The 18,118-nt window shown below is 42.3% G+C and overlaps 1 protein-coding gene across 6 annotated transcripts in view; it reads left to right on the plus strand.

Moving 5' to 3' along the window:
- Nucleotides 1-18,118, plus strand: part of RAP1GDS1 (Rap1 GTPase-GDP dissociation stimulator 1) — a 101,752-nt gene that overhangs the window by 73,490 nt on the left and 10,144 nt on the right. For all 6 annotated transcript variants that reach the window (XM_079990884.1, XM_079990882.1, XM_079990883.1 and 3 more), the window contains 6 exons: nucleotides 8,498-8,626; nucleotides 10,876-11,001; nucleotides 12,121-12,264; nucleotides 12,957-13,088; nucleotides 13,638-13,772; nucleotides 17,771-17,896. In XM_079990884.1, coding sequence (XP_079847010.1) covers nucleotides 8,498-8,626; nucleotides 10,876-11,001; nucleotides 12,121-12,264; nucleotides 12,957-13,088; nucleotides 13,638-13,772; nucleotides 17,771-17,896 — 792 coding nt within the window. The remainder of the gene's footprint in view (nucleotides 1-8,497; nucleotides 8,627-10,875; nucleotides 11,002-12,120; nucleotides 12,265-12,956; nucleotides 13,089-13,637; nucleotides 13,773-17,770; nucleotides 17,897-18,118) is intronic.

The following is an 18,118-nucleotide window of genomic DNA, read 5'->3' on the forward strand; positions in this document are numbered from 1 at the left end:
CCCCAGCTGGTCTAATTCCAGCTGTCTTAACTTCTTCCTACTTGGAACTCTAAGTGGCCTCCAGTATTTAAAGGCACACTGGCATCCCATGATAAATTAAAAAGTTGTAGATTAAAATGTTGTTGTTTTTTTTTTTACAAAGTTTTAAAGAATTTTTGATACAATTACCTGCAAAAACTCTGGATAGCAGGACCCATCCCAGAAGATGCCTCCTTCTCGAGAGGCTAGGAGGGTGGCAACACGAGAATGGGCCTTCTCTGCGTTGGCTCCCTTTCTGTGGAATGCTCTCCCCAGGGATGTTCGCCTGGCACCTTCATTATACTGTACACCTTTAGGCACCAGGCAAAAAACATTCCTTTTTAAACAGGCCTTTGGTTTACCTAATCAATATCCTATACCCTTTTAAAATGTGGCTGTTTTTTGGGGTGGGGTGGGGTTACTGGGTTATTGTTTTTATTTTTATTTTATATAGTGTGATCTTTTCCATTAACCACCCTGAGACCTCCGGGTATAGGGCGATATATAAATTCAATCAATCAATCAACGAGACAAACCTCTGTTTGCTCTTCACACTCACAAGAGAAAATAATTATTCTACAGTGCTGCCTGCTGTAACACATAGGTGCATAATTTAAAGCCAAAGAAAGAAAAGGTTCCCCTCTTTTAGGAAAAAAAAATCATTTACAAATGTATGAAGATTTTAACAGAGTGAGTCCCAGCTGGGGGAAAAAGCCCTGAGTATTAGGATGTAATCCAAACCCAACACATAGTTAAACTATGGAGCTCATTCCCACAGGAGGCCACCAACTTGGGATTGCTATAAAAAATGGGCAAAGCCATGGAAGTTAAGGCTATCAATGGTTACTGGTTTGACCTCTGCTGTCAGAGGCATTAATGGTTGGGGGCTGAATGCCATTTTCTGGAAGCCACAGAAGAGGAGGGTGTTGTTGTACTCGGGTCTGGCTTGAGGTTTTCCCACAGGCATTTGGGCGGCCACTGTGGGAAAAGGATTCTGGACTAGATGAGCCATTGGCCCTATCCAGGAAACTCTTCCTTTGCTCTTAAACCCCTAGCTAGCAGTGGGGAACATTAGTGGAGCAGTATAGGCATAGCCACAGTTCTGCTACTCACACTGGCCACAGCGAAAGGTGGCTGGGTTGTGTCTGGAAGAGGATAAAGGCCCTCTGCTATGGCGGCTCCCAAGCTGGTGCTGTGAACAGACATTTATTGGGCCCATTGCTGTCATGTGACAGCAGCTGGGCTAAATTAGGAACCAATGGATACTGTGTTGGTCCAGCCCCTGACCCAAAATGCCCTGTTCTGTGCATTTCCACCGACTACTGCCAGAAGGGGCCAGTGGTAGCTGCCGCCCACAATTTGAGGAGGTGATTCTCAAAGCAGGCAAGGCTGGGCTCCGCAGCACCTCCGTCTCATTCAAACTGCATCCAGGGCTGTGGATTGCATCAATGACAGTTCCTATGATCTGATGATAGCTCTGTGAATAATACATTAAATGCACACTGATTTTTATCCTCCTTCTAAAACGCTGCTGCTTTTTCCTTTCATTTCCTTACCTTTTCCAAGTTAACAAGCTGCCCTTTCCTCCTTTACAGCTGTGGTGCCCAAAGTAAATAGACTAACATTGCAAGTCCTAACTATGTCTCCTCAGAAGTAAGTCCTATGAAATTCAGTGGGTCCTACTCCCAGGTAAATGGGGTTAGGAATGTACTCTAAAGAGCTGAGGAGCCAGATCTTCATATGGTCAAGTCACAGGGTGCACCCAGATTCTCCATCCCCGCCTCACCCACAATGGCTTGATAATCACACCAGAGTTCTGTTTTCATAGCTTTTCTTCCTCGCTTACTAAAAGCTGTCATTGCCATGGTTTATCCTTTGCTCCCCAAATTTCTTCTTCATCCGCCACCCTTCTGTGTTATTGTTTATTCAGTTCTGCCATCTGCCTTGCTGCTTCACATGGTACTTTAACCCTCTAAGCGAGGAAGATGAATAATTTTTTATTGTGGCTACCAGCCTGCTAACAAAGTAAGAGGCTTTTAAATTTTACTTTCTAAGTCCTCCCATGAGCTGCACTTGATCTGTGCAGCAGACAGAGTTTGACCACCCCCTGATTTATTGCCTCTGAAGCATTGCAGTGGTGGTGGGTGGGGACTGCAGCAGTGTTGACTGCAGCAGTCAGATGAACAGCTTTTCAAATGGGTATATGCAACTTCTTCTCTCCTTTTTCCTCCCATCTTGCAAGGTATGTGTAGATACAAAATGTATTTTTCTGTACAGGGGATCTTGTAAGATACAAATTCCACTTTACAGAATGATAGCATTGCCAGCAAAGGATGGTTCAAACGCGATGAGTCCTCTGCCACCCAAATCCTTAAGCCTTCCCAGACTGGGTGTGTATGCCTGTCACGTTGGTGCGATGTTTGTTCCATCCCAAGAATATATTTACTGATGAAGGAAGTCTTGTGGTTGTTGGTACATATGCCATTTGTTTTGCTGAGTCATAACCATGGGTGTAAGTGAGAATTTGCAAGATCAAATCATAGCCTGGAATTTCCACTCCTTCTGATAACAAACTCAGGTGGTGAGTGCTGACAGGACATTAGGTAAAATGGCACCACTGGTGAGCAACAGGGATTTATTTTCATGCTTGGGGGAACTCCAAGGTTTACAGAAGTACAAAGTGGCTAACCTGGGACCCTTTGGACATGGTTGGACTCTACCTCCTAGGAGCCCCAGCCAACATGGCCAAAAGTCAGGGGTGATAGTTTTAGTCCAACAACATATGGAGGCAACCCGTCCTTTAGAAAACGAAACCTAACAGGGCAACAAGAACAAGGCCCAATGAGGACTGAGCATGCTCAGCAGTCCCAAAAGGTTGAGTGTCTGTTGGGGAGAGCAAATTAAATTGAGTGACTGGAAGGAGGTGTGGCTGGCTTTCTGAAATGCTGAAGGAGACTGGTCCACACTTCAACATTTTGTTTAGTGTATTTATCCCATCCTTCAGCCAGGTAGCTCAGAGCTTCACAACAAAACTAGAAGACAGGTTTGGATCTGGGGATTTCAGAAGCTCACTCTGTGCCTTGTGCAAGCTACAGTCTTTCAACCTCGCCTATGCGTGGCCAATTTTGTGTCCTCCATATGTTGTTGGACTAAACTCCCACCATACCTGGCCGTTAGCCATGTTAGCTGAGCCACTCCCTGGCTACCCCTGACCCAACCCACCACTCAGACCACTGCACCATGGTATTTATTAATTTATTGATTTGAGATATAAAAATAGAAACACAAGAGGTATGTAGAACTGTTATCTTATTTCGTGTGTGTGTGTGTACACACACACATACACACACACACACACACACACACACACACACACACAAAACATTGTTTGTATCTAAAAATCATTTTTCTTTACATTATACTTTCTCATTTCATTTTGTGTTAAAATTCAATCTGCCAGATTTGACTTTTCCTCCATTACCTTTGAAGAAAAATTCTTAATAGTGTAATGTAAAACCACTGAGCTTTTCTTAATCTTGCAAGCGCCCTGGAAGTATGTGACTGGAATATATTGCTTTCGTTGATTAATGTTCTGCTGCTTTGCATTTCTTGTTCTCCACTTGAAAATCTTATGTAGGCAAAAATGGAAAGCGGATCAATATTCAAGCCACACATTTCTCCTTTGCTAATGCTTGTGTCTACAGTAGCTTGTGTGTTTATTTGCATATTGCTTGAAAGATTCTTTTCCAAAGGTATAGCGGTAGGTTACAGTTACATAATGGTAAATATATACATTTCATAGGCATGAGCTAAAAAATTATTGGAAACCAGCTCTCTTTGAGTATTCTAAAGAGGGCTTAAATAAGTGTAGAATGAAATATTGCACAAAAGAGTTGACTGTCAGCACACTTCCTCTTAAAAATATAAGCTTCAAACTCACCACTTAAATTGATGAACTCTTGACTAAAGCAATACACAAGGTTGCCTTACTTAGCATCTGAATTTATTTCTGCCTCAAATACATTGTGTCTCCCTGCAGTGTTAATGAGCCGCAGGCTTTGTTGAGTTGGTTTACAAACCATAGTGGATGAGATTGCTTGTTTCGTCATATAACTGTTAATGTGTCTTAAAACATTGTTCCACTTGTCTGGTTGCCCAAACTTCAGGCTAAACGTTCTGCAACAACAGCCTTTCAGTAGATTGAAACCAAAGTTGGGTTGAGAAAATCAATTTTCTGGGGTGATGTTTGACTGTGAATGGGGGGGATTTTGGTTTCCAAAGCATTTTCAAATGTATACATTCCATGATCGCTTCTTAACATCTTTTGAAGCAGCATGAACTTTCTATGCATCTATTTGCCATCCGTTGTGCTTTTCTGTCCTTTTTTCTGTGTTTCTTCTGAGTCTTCAGCTCCTTCCTTCTCTTACTAGGAGCCTCTGGGCAGATTTCAGGCTTGCAAGATCCACTTCTATCTTTCGCTTAGCAATTTACCAGCCAGCGCCAGGTGCAAAAGACACACCATTAGAGTTAAAGAACAGAGTGCCTCTGAGCAGATTCTGAGCAGGAATTTGATTTCAGTATCAGATTGAATAATAGCTTTGTTTTTGTTACTGTTAAACAACTGGGGTCAGGCACTCTTGCCAGTGTATGGCAGATCATCCCAATATCTATCAGTAAATCATAATGCACCGAATGCCCAGTGTCCAGATGTTGTTTGATTCTAGCTCCCATCATCCCTGGTCATTAGCCATCTTGGCTGGAGTTAATGGGATAGGGAATCCAGTAACATCTGAAGGATAGCATATTGGCTACCCCTATTCCAAGAGCATATGAGGAAGCAAATGGAATTTAAAAGTGGAAAACACAATGCTGTGTCCTAATTCTTGTGTCGAGCCAGCTGACTCTTCTGTTTTTCCAAGTTTCCGAAATAATCCACATGCTCCTTCTGACATGATCTGTGGTAATGTGTTTGCTAGCTGCATTGTGGCTTCTTCCTGTGCACTCACTAGAAGAAGACACAGCTGATGGACCTCCATAGAATCTCAAATGTCTGGCATTACCAAGCAACAGCCAAACTAATGTCTGGAGGAGCATCAAGATTCTGAACAACTTAGAATGGCATTAAAGGAGAATGAATTATTATTTACCCATTCATGTATGCATGGGGCACTTTCATTCACTTGCTGAAAAATAAATGTAAGCAGCTTTGTAACAGTGGGGGCTTTCCAGCATCTTGTAGTCTTTGGAAGGCTTACACATAAACAGTGGTAAATTGTACAGTTTGTTTTCTGCAGCTTCAGAAGCTGAAATCATATGCTCCAGCGATTTTTTATTATAATTTTCCATTGTCTGCAAAAACTGAAATTACAAACTGATTTATTAAGTAAAAGGTGCATGTCCTTAAACCAATATGAATATGAAATCTTGGAGATTTAGCCATCTAATATTTGCAAAGAGAGGGTGGAATACATAAAAAGTACAGTGCCTGAAAAACAGAATAAGGAATATTTTCCGCAAAATAAAATAAAAAAGATGCCTTAGGTAACCAAAGACATTCATTTAAACATATGACATTCTACCAATCAGCAGTTAAACTTTATTTTTAGCCTCTACTCTTTGCAGTGCTATCCTTCTGCTGTCAGAATAAAAATTCAACTAATTTTAGAGGAACAGGATTGTAACCTTTAGTTGGTACACCATGTTACAGGACCAGCTTCAACACTCATCCTCAAGCAACATTCTTTGATTGTAATGGTTTCTTAATAAGCTTTGTAAGAAAGAGCTCTTGGCTTAAAAATATACTAAATTTCAATAAATTAGCTCAGAGGAGAATACTGACTTCTACATTAATGCTGACAATTTGCATTTTCTCCCCATTTTTCCAAGCTTGCTGGCCTCTGTTCAGACTCTTACTTGCGCACAAAATCCTCTTCCTGTGGTGGTGGTGGAACGAGAGGGCCCTCCTGCCTCCACCACACTCAGATGGGTGAATCATGCAATATTATCCTTTTTGGAGAGGAAAGAGTGGTGTCATTTTGGCAATTGGATGAAGGACCCAGATTGTACTTTATGGTGGCTACTCAGTGGCCCTCTAGATCAGCGCTTCTCAACCTGTGGGTCCCCAGATGTTATTGGACTACAACTCCCATCATCCCTGAGCTCTGGCCTTGCTAGCTAGGGGTGATGGGAGTTGTAGTTCAACAACATCTGGTGACCCACAGGTTGAGAAAGGCTGCTCTAGATGATGTTGAACTTCCAACTCCCATCAGCCCCAGCCAGCATGGCCAATATTTGGGGACAATGAGAATTTTAATCCAGCACCATCTTGAAGGACAAAGCTTACCACCCCTGCTTTGATTATTGAGGAGAGATCACGCCTTTGCAGACCTTTGAATCACCACTCAGTGGTAGTAGCATTTCTGCATTGTACCCAGAAGGCCCCAGATTCAATCCCTGGCATCTCCAGTTGAAAGGAACAGATAGCAGGTAATGGGAAAGACACCTGTCCAAAGCTATGTAGATTCACTCTGTAGAAAATACAGAGGGTGAATAGCCTGGGTATTCCTGTGTGTTTCTGCTAGCTTTGCATTAGGTGAGTGTCTGAACGGAGACACACTCTGTCTTTGGCTGATGTGAATGGAATCTAGGCAAGGTTTTAGCAATGGGACATCTGCATACATCCAGCCATCCATTCAAAAGCTTGAGTTACCTTTTTGTCAGTGGTTGTCAACACAAGCCTGCAACAGAAGAAAGGTTTGGAGATCGAGTGATAACACACAGGCTTGCTCCTTTACGCTCCAGCATCATGGGCTGTCCATTGTTGTGTTATGTGGCTTTCTGCTGCAGGAAGTTACTGAATCCGTGCCTTTAATAATTAAAAATCAAATTATAATCATTTGAATGTCTGGAACAAGATAATATTCCGATCTGGTTCAGAAGGTGGGAGGGGGGCAGTTTGCAGATATTCTGTGTGCACATAGGTTTAAGACTATCACACATACGACCGCTTTTGCTTTTAAAATCCAGGAGTCAGTCAGTGAGGCGATAGGCTCCCGTTATTTTGCTCAGGGGCATCCTTGGAGGAATCTGAGTGCAGTATGACTACAACTGATTTTTGCATCGTTTCCTTCTGTTGCAAAGCAAACATATTTCACTTGTTAAATTGTGGAAGCTTTTGTTTTTGTTTTGTAAACTAATGGTGTCTCCTAATGGATAATCTTCAAACATGTTTTTGTTTGCAAATATCTACACGCAATAATATTTTTTTCTCTATGAAGATTATACCATAGTGGCAATGGACTCTTCTGAAATGTTTTGTCCTTGTTCTTTGTTAAGCCACTTTGTTTTATCAAGCTTTTTGTAACCTATATTGTGACTTGTTTGCATAACACTTTTAGAGTGTTAAGTGTCCATAAGTACTTACTCTGTCTTTTCCTGCTAACCTTACTATTTAAAAGCAAAAAAATGCATTGGTGAGGGGAAAGCAAGACTGCCTATGACATTACATCAATATACTTATTATTACTCTTCATGGAACTGAAAATCTAGTGTACATAATTTGTAATTGCGGGCTTCCAAGGGGGCTTTTTGTGATGAACAAAGTAACCTTGCCTTATTATGATTATTATAATCTGGTCTTCAGATTTATTTGGTTGTGTTGACAGAAGTATTCTGTTACCTGAAATACTGAGATGTATTTAGTCACTAGCTTTAAGAGGCAATTTGGGAAGTATAAATGAGAAATGCATTTTTCATTTACTTGGGCTGCAGCTATCGTTGGAGAAGCCTGTGTCCTTTGCACACTGTTATGAACGTATAAACCCCTTTGGAAAGCAGTAGAATGTACATGCAATATTTGCAGTAAAAGGCCACAATCCATAATTCTGTGAGGTTTCAGAGGGCAAGTAGAAATGCATGCATGGATTTTTCTTTCACTGTGGAGAGACTCTCTGCTGGCACAGACATTGAAGGCAGTGATGGCACAGCATATATATTCCCTTCTCTTTGTTGTTAATAAATCTCTGGCCCGCTGAGGATATATGCACACTAGCGCATCCTTCCCCAACCATGTGCCCCCTAAATGTTGTTAGACTCCAACTCACATCGGCCCCAGCCAGTACAGCCAATGACCAGGAATGATGGAAGTTGTAGTCCAACAAGCATCTGGAGGGCATCTGATTGGGAAAGCTGGTTTAACAAAGTCTAAGATTATTTTGGAGAAACTATAATAGTTTATTATTAAATGGGTTTGTGGCCAGAGAGAGGCAGTCTCTCTCATGTATGGGGATTTCTTTCCCATAATAGGTTTGAATACTAAGCAGACATCAGAAGAACAAAGAGGAGCAATGTTTTGATTGTAGGTTACAGTTGCCTCCTTGTTTAAATTATTGACATTGGAGAATAATTAAGGATACTGTGATACTGCGAAGGCAGTGCTAACTCAAACACGTTTGTCCTTTTTTTTTTTGTCTGTCTTTAGATACCCTACAATCTCAGCTCATCAACATGGGAGTTATCCCTACGTTAGTGAAATTGTTGGGCATTCATTGCCAAAATTCGGCTTTGACTGAAATGTGCCTTGTTGCGTTTGGCAATTTAGCAGAACTTGGTAAGTCCTGGGATGCAACCCACAAACCTGTTCTCTTTATTTATAAATGTTACATTGTTCTAATTTACTATTTATGGCAAGTTTATAGAAGGAGGACCAGTGCTGATATTTTCATCTGTATCCACTATTCAAGTATCCCAAGTTCCCCTTTCCAGCTCTTCTCTGCCTGCCTGATGTCTACACACAAGTTCATCTTTCCACTTGGGCTACAGCTTCCATCCCCACTGACCATGCTGATTGGTGTCGATAGGAGGTGGAATCCAACTACATCTAGAGGGTGCCATATTGGTTACTCCTGACATAAATAAAGTTTATTTCTAAGGTTCAAATACGACTTCCTATCAGATTTTTCCTCACTGCCTAACTATAAGAAGTGTTGCTTTCTATCTCTCAAGAAAGTATAACAGTTCATAAAAAAGTCTATGCACAGTTATAAACTTAGATAACTTTACTTGATATCAGGGAAGAGTTTAGAAGGACCTCTCATGCAAACAGCATTGGTGTTTGCCTTCCTCTTACAGTGGTCCAGCTAGGCCTGGGAAAAAAAACACCTGGAAAATTTTGGAATAAAAACTTTAAAAGCAAACAAACCAATTTTGTACTATAGCATTCAATCTGGGCAAACTTTCCGTTTTCAGAAGTCTGTGATAAAAATGGCAAATTTGAAAGCAGAAACTGACAGTGATAGCTTAGAATGATTAAATTTCATTTAGTATTCATAGTATTCATTGATGTGTGTCTCCTCCGCCAGCTCTTTCCCTCACCTCTTTTTATGGAAATGGGTTCTTAATGTCTGCTTGACACTGGAGGAGCCATAACAATTTTCAGATCACATGATAATTTTATGTTTTTACTACAACGTTGATGATTTCTCCTTTTTGTATTGTTTTATTGCTTAAGTTAATATGCTGCAGAGGGAGCAAGCAGCAAGACCACCTTACCCATCCACAGTGGTTGGGCTTGGCAAGGGCGTTCTGTGACAGTAAAATGATATAATTAAAACAAATATATTGCCACTGTGCGTAAATGACCCATAAAGTTTGGTTCTGCTAGTTCTTAGGTTCAGTATTAGCCCTATATGTTAAGACCTCCTTCCTCTCTCATTTCCTTTAAATCCCTCCTCACAACCCACCTTTTCTGTGAAGCCTTTGGCACAGCCCTCAAGTTCCCATGGCCTACTTTAACTCAACCACCTAACAGCCACATGCTCCCTGTGATGCTGCAAATGTGCTGTCTGTCTGAGACGGAATCACAACCAATTTGCTGCTCCCGGGGTGTTTAGGTCAGTTGACAATGGCAGCTAAGCTAAGGTGTGGCATCGTCTTCTTCTTTTTGGCAACGTGTGCCAGGGTATTCTTAAGCTCTTGCCTTTAACCATGGTCTGTAGCCAATGTTTGTCCTGTGGTTATAGGTTTCATTGAAGAAGGAGAGATCGTAGCCATCCTGGATTCAGACAACATGCTAAGCCAAACCCACACCAATCTAAAAACCCTGGGAAGCAGCAAGCAGCTGTGATCTCCTTCTCAGGAGCCAGTGCTGTCATGTTAAGCCATGGTTTGGCTTTGCATGACGTGTGAACATCACCATTGCTTCTCTTTACTCTTGTGAGTTGTATTGAAAGCAAGCCCACTGGTTCCCACATAATACAGCCATAAAAAAATATTAAGTAGCTAACATTGGCAACTGTGTAGATTGATGGATAGCTTAAGATGTCAGAAACAGGTCAATAAACTTAATATTGCACCTGCATTTTAAAAGCCATCAGACTCAGGGTACCCAGAAAGAAGGTTGAATCAAAGCATCTGGATTTGTCTGTTTTGAGACACCAGATCAAATTCTGCCAGCATGTAGCCATGTAAATGTTAAGGTATTGGGTCTGACCTTTAGTCTCTTCAATCAGAAACCCAGTGCACTCACTGTGTAATTTTTCTTGTTCAGCTGATGGCAGCTGAAGGCTTAATTTATATGTTGGTAATTTTGCTGTTGCTATGGGTACGTTCACGTTCCACTGGTGCAAATTTTTAACAGCTTTGAACATAATTAATAATTCAGGTCATCACATTTATCTTAAAAGGCCTGGATGTTTTTCTTTTCATTTAGTGACAGGCTTAAGTATGGGAGTATATTGTTCCTGTCTGCGAAGAGCGTTTAGCTCTGTTAATCACTGCGCCGAGTAACCTCCTAATAAACTGAAGAGAAAACAGTGCTGCCATTCTGTGCATTTAGCTTTCCCCTTTTTGATTTCACAGAATCAAGCAAAGAGCAATTCGCCTACACAAACATTGCTGAAGAGCTTGTGAAACTGTTCAAAAAGCAAATAGAACATGATAAGAAGGAGATGATATTTGAAGTTTTGGCTCCTTTGGCAGAAAATGGTGAGACTCTGGTGACAGTTTTGTTTCTGAGGGAGAGAAATTCATTTTGATATTTGGCTGAGTCACGGCTCTTGCTGAGGAAGCTGTGTCTAGCTGAAATGGTCTGTGTGGAAACCCTTGACTGAGCCCCTCCCCTTTATTTCAGTGTTTTGTACTATGCACAGTTCTTCAATCTAGGGTCCCCAGATGCTGCTGGACTACAATTACCATCAGCCCTGACTAATAGCTGAGGATGACAGAAGTTGCAGAGAGCCAGTGTTGCGTAGTGGTTAAGAGCGGTATACTTGTAATCTGGGGAACCGGGTTCAAGTCTCTGCTCCTCCACATGCAGCTGCTGGGTGACCTTGGGCTAGTCACACTTCTGTGAAGTTTCTCAGCCCCACTCACCTCACAAAGTGTTTGTTGTGGGGGAGGAAGGGAAAGGAGAATGTTAGCTGCTTTGAGACTCCTTCAGGTAGTGATAAAGTGGGATATCAAATCCAAATCCAGTAACATTCAAGGTTAAAGAACTGTGATTGAATGGAACAAGGAAAAAAAATTAAAGGAGGGTTAAGAAAGCAGAGCAGAAGCATATGAATTTGCTCTGTGAGGAAAACAACAACAGTACAACTCATAAAATGCAGCAAACCAAGTAAATCTTTAGTAAACAGCATCCCACTCTCACGGTGGCCAACCAGATGCCTGTGGGAAACCCGCAATCAGGATTTGAACACAAGACCACTCTCCTCTTCATTGGCTTCCTGCAACTAGAATTCAGAAACATCGATGCCTCCAACTTTGCAGACAGGGCATAGTCATAATGGCTAGTAGTCTCCGGCATTGTGTGGCATGCACAGTTGTAGTTACCTTGTCTTCTTGCTTTTGCTACGCCTTATTTGGAGTCACAGTACAGTCGAACCTCCGTTTACGTAACCCTCTGGTTATGTAAACTTCGGGATGCGCACGCAGCAAACCCAGAAGTATTTTACTGGGTTTAGCCCTGCGCTCATGCGCAAAAGCAGTCTGCGCATGCGCAGAAGCAGTCCTCAGGTCGCGGAAACCTTGGGATCCCATCCACAACTGGAGGTACCACTGTATTTTAAAAGCATTTTATATTTAGGTTCTTCTATCTTCACCCAGATATCATTAAGCTACAGTTGGTTGAAGCAGGCCTGGTGGAGTGTCTACTTGAGATAGTCCAGAAGACCGTGGACAGTGACAAAGAAGACGACATTGCTGAGCTCAAAACTGCCTCTGATCTTATGGTTCTACTATTGCTGGGAGGTGAGTATTGCATGTGGAACCTGGGAATTCTCATGCTGTCATTAGCATATTGGGTTCTAGCCATCGCATTGCAGTCTGTGGGTTAGCTTGTGTTCTCCTAGAATGGCTGAGTTTTAGTAGTTTCAGCTAGAACTGCTTTTCTTCTTTTTCACAACCAGCAACTTTTCCTAGACAGTTGGCAGGCATGGTCCCCAGACATGCTGATTTTCTTTGTATAGGTTGAACTTTTACATGTGCTGTAAGCCTAATGGGTACAAGGAAGTTTTATTGAATGTGGCAGTGGCAGGGCACTGTATCCTAGATGCTATCTCTAGTTAAATGTGGCATCTCTAGCTAAATGTAACAAGGCCGAGGTCCCATCTGATTCCGTAGAGAGCTAAGGGAGATTTTAACTTAATGGTAAGGTGAATGTTCAATCTCTCCCAGTTCTGCTCCCCCTGTGCCCCCCCATCTGTTTTAGGGTTTTTGCCACCTTGTGGAGCAGGTGTGGGGAGGAGAAAGGGGGAAGTCCTGTTGCAGAAGTGGGAATCATTTTGTTTGTGCTGTTTTTTAATTGAATACCACCCTAGTGTCAACAGTATAGTCGCTACTGTACCAGGTGGATTTAATGGCTTCACTTGGCCTGAAGCAGCTGTAAAGATCCATATTTTTCATACTTTGTCCAAATGTACTTTGTTTCTTTCCTCCCCCAGATGAATCAATGCAAAAACTATTTGAAGGAGGAAAAGGAAGTGTTTTCCAAAGGGTGCTTTTGTGGATCCTATCTAATAGCCATCAGCTGCAGCTTGCAGGAGCACTGGCGATTGCAAATTTTGCTAGAAACGGTAAAAATCATTGAAGTTCACACTCCAGCTTGTTGTCAGCACTAAAGTTTAAATAGCACTTGGGGCAGGGAATATATATTTGTTGGCATAGTGCATTTTATGGTGGGGATTATAAGCAGCCGAACAGAGATCCGACTCTCGGGAAAATTTTGTTTGTTTTCAGACCTTAAAAATATAGCCACCTTGTAGGACATTAGTACTTGCCAAACATTAGGTGGGACGAGGCGATGGTGTCCCCACAATGCACTGAAAGGCAAAGGAATAGGTAAACAGCCATGCATGTCCCTCGTGAATTCTGTTTTCAAAGTGATTTGAAGAACATATGGAGTAGGGGAGACTGTGCATTTAAATACATATGGCCTAGGCAAAAAAAGGAAGAAAGAAAATTTGGAAAGCAGGTAAACAGTGTCTCAGACTCTTGTTTCGTCTTCCCAGATCTATTTTAAATGATGAACTAGTGTCGCAGAAGAGCAAAATTTATTGCTGAAAGTTTGGGTGGAGGAAAAACACTGGTTTTAATGCATGCTCTGATGGTCTGGTCTTGCGCAGATGGAAACTGTATCCATATGGTGGATAATGGCATCGTTCAGAAGCTGATGGACCTCCTGGACAGGCACGTAGAGGATGGTAATGTTACCGTGCAGCATGCAGCACTGAGCGCGCTCCGAAACCTCGCTATTCCTGGTAAGCAATTTAGCGTGTTTCCAAACGCAGGAGCAGCTCCGAGGAAAGGGGGGGTGTCGGTGTATGGGGTGGTGAAATTCTGCTCCTCTAAATTGTGTGTCCTGCTGCGTATCATTAGGAAACAGTTTAGCACAATCCTCTACAGGTTTACTCAGAAGTAAGTCCTGCTGTGTTCGTTGGGCTTACTCCCTACTAAGTGCACTTAGCATTGCAGCCTTAACCTCGTTTTCCTAATGATTAATACATGAGAGATGAACTGGGTGGCACTAACTATGCTCCTTTATCTCTAATGCGGGGAGACAAATACTGGGCGATCTTACTTGGTAGTGTAAGGATTGCAGTGCTGCAATCATATCACGAGCACTTATGGGCAAATGTCAGATAAATACCATGTTATGTATATTATGTTTGTATTATAAAAAATAATAGTACAGTACTGTATAAAGAAGAGGAGGTGGAGATGCAAGTGGCTGGATTTGCTATAAAGATCAGGAGCAAATTTGGCTGCCAATCCATAAGGCAGCGCCCACTTTGACTTTGTTTATGAGATTTGCATATAATTGAATTGACCCGTGTTGGGTTGATGGCAGACCAGATATAATGAAGTGTGGGGAAAACAGCCAGAGTCCCATCAATTACTTTTCTCTTCTACATGCATCTCTGTGCAGCATTACATCTCTTGTTTTTATTTCTCTTTGAACTCCTGTTAGGGAGTTATTCAGCTGTAAGCAACCTATTTGCTTTCCAGGTCTATTTGTATATGTTTATGGTACAGCTAAGGGTTATTAGAGCAGCAGATGCATTCTATGTGTAGATACACACACGCACCCACAAACATTCTTATTCTCCCACCTCATTTCACTTAAATCTTTTTTTTAAAAAAAAAACAACAAACCAAGATTTTGAGAAGAGGTGCAAATTACTATCAAAATTCCCTCAGCAAGGAGGAAATACAGCTCAGTGAAAAGTGCTTGTTAAAAATAAAGCATAAGCTTCTGAGGTGGAAATCTCTGCCAGAACAAGCAACATCTTGTTAGCCCATGTTCGAAATGCCATCTAACTTCTCACTTTTAATTAAAATGCATTCTGGAGCAAAGTCTGTCTCCTGCTTCACACGTGGGGGTAGAGAGCCTCACAAGGGTGGAACAGGTGCAGTCGCCAAGAACGGCGGAAGAGAGGTCCCAAGAGACTGAGCAAAAAGCACAGGCTCCTTGTGATGTTATAGACAGCTGTTTGCAAGGTGGATTGTTTGTCATTCGCATAATAATGATTATGATAGGAGGGAGATGATTTGCATTCTTCTGAATTCTGTGTTCATAGAACAGCACCTGTCTTAGGTTCACAGCAGATCATCCTTGTCTCTTCAAAGCACTCTCTCTCTCCTCATGTTACAAACACACACACACACATACACACACACACACACACACACACACTATCCTGCATCCCTTTGTGTAGGCACTACGTGTGTTGAGCCTTCGGCATGTATGTTTGCTGTCAGGACTGGAGTCAGATGCAGGTCGGCATGAAAGAAGCAGGGCTCTGTTGTCAGTGAAGTTAACTCTTTAGTCAAGGAAACAACATACAGCTTAGCAACCATTCCCAGTAGGCCCTGCCCCTATGGAGCAGTTGCCAGGACTGCCTTCCACCCTTTCTAAGGCTCTTCCTCTCCCAGATGTTTCTCAAGCAGTCTCAAATTGCGTCTGCACACCCGTTCTTGTTTCCTCATTATCCTGTACATTCTTGGGGACTAGATGAGGGGAAGGGGAGCTTGTCGCAGCAGGAGAGGGATCAAGCAGCCTCTTGACCCCTCTTCTTCAGCCTTGGGGTCTGAACTGCTCTCTTTCACCAGCTCTTCCTGCTCACTAAACCCTGTTGCCCCTTCAGCATCCAGTTCCTCTTCCCAATCTTCTTCTCCCTCTGACCTCAGTGTCCCACCACGACTCCCCTGGCTCTGAGCCTATCTCCTCTGGGGTTTCCCTTGGGAGTTTACTGGCTCGTGCCTCCCACTACCAGTCCCTGACACTTGCTCAGTCTATCCAGTTATTTGTTTGAACTCAGGTTGGTTCTTACGCCTTGCTCATGTGACCTACCTCCCCAGTCCCTTTCCCCTTCTTTTGCAGGGGATGAATCGCATGAGTGGGATGTATCTCTATATACACACGCATGTGTATAATGTTGGCTTGTACTAAGTGTCCCATACATACAGCAGGGTGTACAGATGCAGGGCTCATTTCCACATCCCTCTGCACCTGGAACATACACACCAGTGCTGTGTGGATCAGCCCCCATTTAAAAAACACAACACAGTCATCATATGCCACAAGCCAATAGGGTGCTTCCTCCCTTCTCTTTTCCTCTACATCTGTGGTCTATAGTGAGTAGAGCCCAGAAATCTACCACCTCCTTTGGTGAAAGGTGCAGGCTGGTTCTAATATACCTAAGTAACTCATAAATTTACTTGTAAATATGTAACTTCCGCAACTGGAAGTCACCACAAACAATAGTCTCAACGAAACGGAAGGATACAGCAGTGCTTTATTGATCTGAAATATTTCTCAGGACTCTGCCTTGCCCTGCCCCACCCTGGCCCCCAAAAACATCCTAGGCAGGACATATTATTTGATTATAAAAGGGCCCAGAAGCTACTAAATCAGCCAGAGGCTTCAAAGAGGCCCTTAAAGAAAAGAGCCAGAAGCAAACAACCTCTAGGTTTTAAAGGCAGTCTAAGTCAGTCTAAAGCCTAGAGGCATGGTGCTAAAATAATTTTAAAATAGATCAGGAGGTTGAGGAAGCTAGAGGACAATAGAGCAGGATATGTGTGTCTTTCACAGTTTGACATCTGTTCATCAGTAGAGCATACACTGGTTAAACATATCGTGTCAGCTTTTCTGTACAGTTTGACATACAGGGAACTACATATACATTGGTGCCTCGCAAGACGAAATTAATCCATTCCATGAGGCTCTTCGTCTAGCGGTTTTTTCGTCTTGCGAAGCAAGCCCATTGACAGCTTAGCGGATTAGCGCTATTAGCGGTTTAGCGGCTTTTAGCGGATCAGCTGATAAGCGGCTTAGGGCTTAGGAAAGGGGGGGGGGAGGGAAAAAACCCTGCAGAAACTCGCAAGACATTTTCGTCTTGCGAAGCAAGCCCATAGGGAAATTCGTTTTGCGAAGCGCCTCCAAAACGGAAAACACTTTCGTCTAGCGGGTTTTCCGTCTTGCGAGGCGTTCGTCTTGCGGGGCACCGCTGTACTTACACAGTTAATATAACATAAGAAAGGAGGTAATAGAAGTTTTACATAAAGTTTTCTTAGGTAGGTAGAAAAGCAAATTTAACATAGCATAAGGCATTAAATGGACTGATATAGGATGAACTGATTGATATATGATACAGAATGTATATAACACTTGTCCTGAAAGACCTACATTGGCTCCCAGTACATTTCCGAGCACAATTCAAAGTGTTGGTGCTGACCTTTAAAGCCCTAAATGGCCTCAGCCCAGTATACCTGAAGGAGCATCTCCACACCCATCGTTCAGCCTGGACACCGAGGTCCAGCTCTGAGGGCCTTATAAACAATTATTTGACTTTTCGAAGACATCTGAAGGCACCCCTGTTTAGGGAAGTTTTTAATGGTTGACATTTTACTGTGTTTTTAATATTTAGTTGGGAGCTGCCCAGAGTGGCTGGGGCAACCCAGTCAGATGAGTGGCATATAAATAAAAGAATAGCAATAATAATAATAATTAACAATGTATTATATTAAACTTTTTTAAAAAAAATCCTACTACTCAAATGGAAGTAGAATAGGACCCAGTCTTGCTTCCTCTGATCATCTTCCCCACCCCTCACACAACTGAGCCCTCTAATGTTGCTTTCAGAGGCCTTTGGAAAAAGGTGTTTAAAGGCTGCCTCAGGACTAAATCTCTTCACACAGTGTAAGTGTATCATCTCCGCAGTGCCTCTCAGATAATATCTGTTCTTTATTCATGCAGTTGTAAATAAGGCGAAGATGCTGTCAGCTGGCGTGGCAGAAGCCGTTTTGAAATTTCTCAGATCCGAGATGCCCCCTGTTCAGTTCAAGCTGCTGGGGACGTTAAGAATGTTAATAGATGCACAAGGTAAAATAAATTGTTCTCCTGTATTAAATGATTCTGCCCTTGATCTGTTGCTATGTTCCTTATAGAAGAAAAAGGGGATTTCAAGAAAATCCTTCAAATAAATTGAATGCATCTGTAAAGTGAAAAAAGCATGGACTTCTTAAAAACCTGTGATGGTCCGTTATTATCTAAGTGCAAATTTAAGCTCTTGATTTATTGGCATAGCACAGCTTGCCTCAGCCA

Source organism: Podarcis cretensis (genome assembly GCF_951804945.1).
Source record: "Podarcis cretensis genome assembly, chromosome: 9".
Classification (NCBI taxonomy): domain Eukaryota; kingdom Metazoa; phylum Chordata; class Lepidosauria; order Squamata; family Lacertidae; genus Podarcis; species Podarcis cretensis.